A 7500-nucleotide genomic window follows, 5' to 3' on the forward strand; every position below is an offset into this window, starting at 1 on the left:
CTGGTTGAAGGCAAACTCTGGTGAAGATAGAGTTGGGTTTATTTAACCATGAAAAGTTGGGTTAAAAATTAAATGCTGGGCGCCAGGGAGGGGGGGTGGGAGGAACGAGACAGGAGGTGACGACTGTGTTTCAAGTCATGTCTCCGGCGATCTGCTTGCGGAGATCAAAAGGGGGACAGGAGGAGGCGAGAAAGCAAGAAGCAGCGAGCTAGCTCGCGTTTGCTTCTCCGGGGCTCTCTGCATCTTCGGCGTCCGTCTTGCTCCTTATATATACGGGCAGGTCATGACCCGTACTCCTAATTGCCGTGAAGCCAAGCGTGATGCGTGGGAAGTCGGAGGCAAAACGTTCTGACGCCGGTGCCTCACGAAGGCAAAGGGCAGGCGTTACTCAATGAACCAGTGATGTGTGTCACGTGTTGGCCGAGTTAGTCACGCTGAGGTTGGTGAGCTGCACGTGTCTCCTGAAGGAGGCTCTGTGCGATGGTTACGCGGCAGACCCCAGGGCTGGTTAGTCATCCCGGAGCCTCACGAGCGAGTCCCTTAAGGAGGCTTTGTTCCATCTATGGGCCTCAAGGAAGTTCCGGGTCGCGTTGCAGCTGGGCAAATGCGAGTGTGTCCCATGGGTCCAGTTAGGGGTCAGAAGGTCGTGAGACGCCGAGAAAAGGTGAGGCAAAGGGGTGAGGACCGGTGAGTGAGAAGGTGAGGACCGGTCGTGATGACTAACTGTATATATATATTTATATATATATATATATATATATATGTTATATATATGTATGTATATATATATACATATATATATATATATATATATATATATATATATATATATATATATATGATGCTACTTACTAGATTATTATTAATCTCTTGAGGGTGGCAGTGACCTTCTTGGGAGAGTGTGGGAGGTTTTATCACCCCTAGATTAAACCCCATACTTATGAGTACACTTCCCATTCAACGCACTCTTATCACGCCACTCTACCAGGCACACCAACAAGCTTTTGCCCTTCAGAGCACCGAGGACTGACCACTACAAGAACAGAGCCATTCCGTCTATAGCGCACTTTATTAATTCAATTTAATCTAGTCATAGAATCAGCTCAAATTGTACATTGTCAGTGTATCAATGTATCACTGTTAAAACATTAAATCGATTATTATCATCATCATCATCATCATCATCATCATCATCATCATTATTGTTATTATTATCATTATTATTATTATTATTATTATTATTATTATTATTATTATTATTATTATTATTATTATTATTATTATTATTATTATTATTATTATTATTATCATTATTATTGTTGTTATTATTATTATTATTATCATTATTATCATTATTATTATCCTCATCATTACTACTATTATTATTATTATTATTATTATTATTATTATTATTATTATTATTATTATTATCATTATCATTATTATTATTATTATTTTATTATTATTATTATTATTATTATTACTGTTATTATCATTATTACTATTATCATCATCATTATCATTATTATCATCATTATCTTCAATATTATCAATCATCGCCATCATCATTTATCATCATCATCATCATCATCCACTCCAAGTCCTCCATTTACCACTTAATTCTCCTTTCTTTTTCTCTCCCAAAAGGTCTACATCGGATCCTTGTTGGTGGTTGGCGTCTGCATCTTCGTGGCCCTCTACACGATGGTGGTTGCCTTCTGGGCAGAGGAACAGCTGATTGATTGGAAGAAGAGATACGGCAACATCGCGGGGATCTTTGTCCACGTCCCCTCCGCCTTCTACGCCGCCTTAGTGTGGATCATGAACTACTACTACAAGCAGTTGGCCACGGTGCTCACGGAATGGGGTAAAGAAAGGGTCTCTCTCTCTATCTATCTATCTATCTATCTATCTATCTATCTATCTATCTCTCCTCTCTCTCTCTTTCTCTCTCTCTCTCTCTCTCTCTCTCTCTCTCTCTCTCTCTCTCTCTCTCTCTCTCTCTCTCTCTCTCTCTCTCTGTTCCTGTTTGTTCACAAAGATGTTCATATTCACGTATTCCCACAAATTGGTGTAAAGCGTTATTTCTATTATGACTAATGTTATAGATTTATCTATTTTTTATTCATTTATCTATCAATGTATATGTTTATTACTTTATTAACTAATTTATTATCTACTGGTTAAATTTAAGTGAATAATTTTCTATTTATTTATTTAATTTAGTAATGGATTTATTCATTCATCCGCTTACTTCTTTATCTTTTCATTGATCTATTCATTCATTCATTCATTCATTGACACATTCAGTTATTTGTTAATTTATTCACCCATTTATTTATTCATTCATTAACCCATTCATTCACCTGCTCACTTACTCTCTCACACACACAAACATACACACACACACACACACACACACAGAAAGAAATCAGCGACCAAATCAAAACCCTTGACGTCAGAAAATAACATGGTTTAGACGGAATTGCAAATTGGATACTGAAAGAATGCATGGAAGAATTAACAGATAAAATATACAATATAATTAAATTCTCACTTAAAGAAGGAAAAGTGACACAGGACTAGAAGAATGCAAACATTGTACCGATTTATAAGGGAGGAAACAAGGAAGACCCATCAAACCCCAGACCGGTCTCCCTGACAAGCACAGTAGCAAAAGTTTGCGAAAAGGTAGTCAAAAATAGATGGGTTAAACATTTGGAAGAAAAAACTATACTGAATCCAAATCAATTTGGATTCAGACAAGGAAAATCATGTACAACAAACTTGATCGACTTCTACTCAAGATTGATAGGCATAATATGAGAGAGAGATGGTTGCTTTTCTGGACCTACAAAAGGCATTTGATAAGGTACTACACAATAAACTAATAAGGAAGATAGAATCAATAGGTGGCATCAGAGGAAAATTATTGGAATGGATGAAAGACTTCCTGTCTGGGAGGAAAATGAGAGTAGTAATTAGAGATAAATTCTCAAATTGGGAAGAAATGAAAAATGGTGTCCCGCAGGGATCAGTACTGGCCCCGATCATGTTTGCCATATACATAAGTGATATGGATGAAGAAGTGGAGTATTATATGAATTTCTTTGCAGACGACGCAAAAATACTAAAGAAAGTAAAAACGGAGGAGGATTGCAACTCATTACAAGACTTGGACAAGATCTGGAAATTGACTCAAAAATGGGAAGTGAAATTCAATATCAAGAAATGTAGTATAACGGAATTTGGAAAAAGTAAAAACAGAATATCGAGAGATTATAAAATTGGTGAAGAAGTGGTAAAAAAAGTAAGCTCTGAAAAAGACCTTGGGGTGATAATCAGCAAAGACTTGACACCGGATAAGCATATCGATAAAATAGTCGGAGAAACATACAATTTATTAAGGTCAATAAAAGTGGCATTTACCTATTTGGAGGAGGAAATGATAGAAAAAAATAGCTACACTAATAAAACCAAAACTCGAATACGCAGCAACACTATGGACACTCAGTAGCAAAAAGAATATAAAAAAATTAGAAAGAATACAAAGAGCAACAGCAAAACTGACACCAACTCTTTCCAAAATGACATATGAACAAAGACTATCCAAATTAGAATTACCAATTCTAGAACAAAGAAGGGAAAGAGGAGACCTACTAACTGTCTATAAAATTATTAAGGGAATGGAAATCTTAGATAAGAATAATTTATTAAAATGGGAAAGTGGAAAAACAAGAGGACATGAAAAGAAACTAAAAAAAGATAATTACAGAAGAGATCTAAAAAAAGAAAAAAAAATAGCTTCCCACGCAGAGTGATAGATACTTGAAACAAATTAGACAAAGAAACAGTGTGTGCAAACACTATTCAATATTTTAAGAAAAAACTTGATGCTGAGAGATACAAACACGGGTCATCACGAGCATAGCTCCCTTCCCGTATAATACAACTAGGTAAATACTAGGTAAATACACACACACACACACACAAACACACACACACACACACACACACACACACACACACACACACACACACACACACACATTCATACACTCAATTATTAACTTCCATATATCAATTTTCTCACTCACTAATGAACATCCAACCCTTCAATCATTCACTCACTCATTAACTTCCATCTACCAATTCCCTTACCCACTTTCACACACTCACTCATTCACCCACTCATGAACTTCCATCTATCCATTTCCTCACCCACCCAAGCTCACCATCCCACTAGCACGAAGTGGGTAGTGAGAAACCCCTGGCAGGGCAAAACCCTGTCAGTTGCCGCAAACCGCTGCGTTTTTTTTTTTTTTTTTTTCTTCTTTTTTTTTTTTTTTTTTTTTTTTGGCATATGTTTGGTTTGTCTTCCCCTCCTGGCCAAAACTGTCGGGAAGCAACGTAAGAAACCCGCAGCGAGTCCCGGGAATCGAATTCACGAGGACCTGTTCGCGAGTTCGACACGGTATCCAATGGGCTACCACGTAGCCTATCTATTTACACACTATCTGCCGTTGCAGAAAACCACCGCACCCAGAGCGACTTCGACTGGCACCGCATAGCGAAGTTGGTCGTCTTTGAGTTTGTCAACAACTTTTCTTCCCTCTTCTACATCGCCTTCTACATCCAAGATATGGACATGCTTTGCTCGGTGAGTTTCTGTGATGCTGTCCAGGGACGGATTTACCTATTTGTGGCCCCCCTAGGACAAGCTCATCTGTGGGTCCCCAAATTTATAGAAATATGTCCTGTTTCAGTATCCAATGTATATATATGTGTGTACACATTATAAAACAGACTTAAATAGAGTATGGTTACTTACTACTGAAAAAAGCTCATTGCACTTTAGTACAATGTCTGCTTCATTTAATTTATTTTTTGTGAGTGGTTTTTTTTTTCTCCTTTTCTTTCTTTTTACCATTCTTGCGAGACAAATTAGTCTCTAGGGGGCCACCAATTAACCGTGGGCCAACTAGCCCTATTATGCCAATTGGCAAATGCGGCCCTGAGGATGTGGGAGGCTGTGGTGGCCTCAGAGAGGTTCAAGGTGGCTTAGGATGGCTTAGGGTGGCCCAAGGTGTCTCAGGGAGACTCAGGAAGAATGCAAAGTTAAGAGCCTCGCTCTCTGGGTGTGATAATATTGTTTATGTTCGAAGTGATTGTCTGTGTGCATTCTTGTTTACTAAACAAAGCATTTTTAAGTGTGTATTACTGGGTAGCAATTGTTCATAAATAATGTTTCATATGGCTACTTCCTGTATATATCGTTGACTCGAAACTCGCAAACCCACAGTATCTGGAAGCGGAACCCAGACAAATCCTCTCCCCACCCATTTCATTCTCAGATCTCATTGAGAAGAAACTTTGGACTGTTTCTGTGTTGTATTTGTGTTGAGAGCCGTCGCCGGTTGTCGGCGCTCCATGTTTGAAAAGATGTAAGAAATGCTTCACCTCTTAATGGCGTATCGTAGTGTATTAGCTGCGATAATACGACGACATTGATCTATGGGATACACTAGTGGTCATTAGGAGTTATCTGGAGACTGTGGTATAATTATTTTTATTTAGTGAATGAAATCTAAAACGAAATTAAAATTTATATTTGTATCAACGTGTAAGGCCAATAACTTTTTCTAGAATGTTGCAACTAACTCTTATAACGGATAACGGTAAGAAATGTCACGAAAAATTTTAGTTTTATTGAAATTACGTACGATTTCCTTTAATTTGTTAAGAAAAGATATAGTCCAAGGAGATTTTGTGTATCATTGTTGAATGTCAGATATTGTGCAAGAAGAAGAAATATTCCACAGTTTCGTTTGCATTTATTCTTTTCGTTTATTTTTTTTTTATTTTTTTTTTTTTATTAATCAGATGATTTACCCCCTTCTATCACACCTACGCGACTCAAGTGAGTTCGTTTCAGTAGAAACGACTTGGTATACAATTTTTTTTTTTTTCGAATCTCCGAATATCAAATCACCTTCGCTTCATATATTGAGAAGCTGAAGGACAAACTTAAAGAAGTTCAGCCTGCACGAATATTAGACACATTGTATAATTATAGAATCAGGGAAGTCTAGAATAGTGTAAGCGAAATCGTCTTCCAGCTTTTCTAATTCACAACATTTGACGAGAATCTTAAGTGTGGGAAGGGGGATTTAGTGAGATAGCTATAGTTATGTTTTTGTTTAGAAAAAATACAATTAATTTGTATTTTTTCAAAGAAATCTGGTCTTTGCTAGGATTCAATTGCATATCTTTCTATATAGTAAGAAGATACAAAATCAGGAAGGATAAAACCCCGTAGGCTGGCATTTGGTTCCGGTAACAGGTTCACAATCTCGGCCGAGGGATCTATGGGCCTGTGCATTTCATGTAGATCGTTTCACACGTATCGACTTTTCGCCGTATGCTCTCCACGACACGACGTCATGCTCTTAAATATCCGTGAGTGTCTGTGGACATTTCCACATGTCACGACCACGACCACGTGTGAAAGTGTCCATAAACACCCACGGTTATCTGAGAGCACGACGTCGTGTCGTTGACGGCGCACGGTGGAAAGTCAATACGTGTGAAACGAGGCTAAAATGGGACATCCAGACTACAAATGAACAGATAATTGTTCTTCAAAAGTTCTCCGATCTTCGCAGGAGTTCTGTCAGGTGTTCTTCAGGTAAAGTACGGGGTGATCTAATAGAGGCGTTCAAATGGACCAAGGGCTTCAACATGGGGACACAGGCAAGGTCATCATATTGAGATATCAGGGCAGGACTAGTAGTAATAGGTTTAAATTGGAGAAGTTTAGATTTAAGAAGGAAATAGGCAAGAACTAGTTTAACAACAGTGGTTAACGATTTTAATAGACTTATTAACCATGTAGTGAGCGCTGAAATTAGTGGTTGTTTTAAGAAACGGTTAGACAACTTTATGGATGGGAATGATAGGTAGTAATGGGCACGGAACTTCTTAGTGTAGAACTAATGGTCTCTTACAGTCTCCTTCATTCTTATGTTCTTTTTGTTCCTTCTCATTGAACAAATTTATTGTATTTTTAGGAAATCATATGTGTTCATTGAACAGTTTTTGTTCTTCAGCAAGAAAACCTATTTGTTTTTCTACAAGTATCACCTGATCAATGAAAATGGGTTTTCCTTTCCAGTCAGTAACTCACTGAGTAATTTTTGGTCTTCGGCAGATACCAAATTATCAGTAATTTTTTTTTTTTTTTTTTTTTTTTTTTTTTTTTTTTTTTTGACAATCAGCACCTGCTCATTGAGCTATCTTTTCCAGTAGACACCAGCTGCTCAGTGAGTAGTGTCTTATTTGACATATGCTCAGTGAGCTATTATTGTGTTTTCCCAGCACAAACAACCTGTTTTTTTTGTTTGTTTGCTTTTTTTTTAACTGCTGAGACCTCTCTCTTTTTTCTTCCAGCAAGTAGCCACCATGCTCATCGTGACCCAGATGATCAACCACTTCCAGGAA

The 7500-nt window shown here is 37.6% G+C and overlaps 1 protein-coding gene across 4 annotated transcripts in view; it reads left to right on the plus strand.

Annotated features, from left to right (window-relative positions):
* Positions 1–7500, plus strand: part of LOC143028129 (anoctamin-10-like) — a 211495-nt gene that overhangs the window by 163537 nt on the left and 40458 nt on the right. For all 4 annotated transcript variants that reach the window (XM_076189762.1, XM_076189765.1, XM_076189764.1 and 1 more), the window contains 3 exons: positions 1648–1867; positions 4530–4660; positions 7450–7500. The exon at positions 7450–7500 is cut by the window's right edge and continues 39 nt beyond it. In XM_076189762.1, coding sequence (XP_076045877.1) covers positions 1648–1867; positions 4530–4660; positions 7450–7500 — 402 coding nt within the window. The remainder of the gene's footprint in view (positions 1–1647; positions 1868–4529; positions 4661–7449) is intronic.

The sequence above is a fragment of the Oratosquilla oratoria genome, chromosome 9 (assembly GCF_046742065.1).
Source record: "Oratosquilla oratoria isolate Oo_2021 chromosome 9, ASM4674206v1, whole genome shotgun sequence".
NCBI lineage: Eukaryota > Metazoa > Arthropoda > Malacostraca > Stomatopoda > Squillidae > Oratosquilla > Oratosquilla oratoria.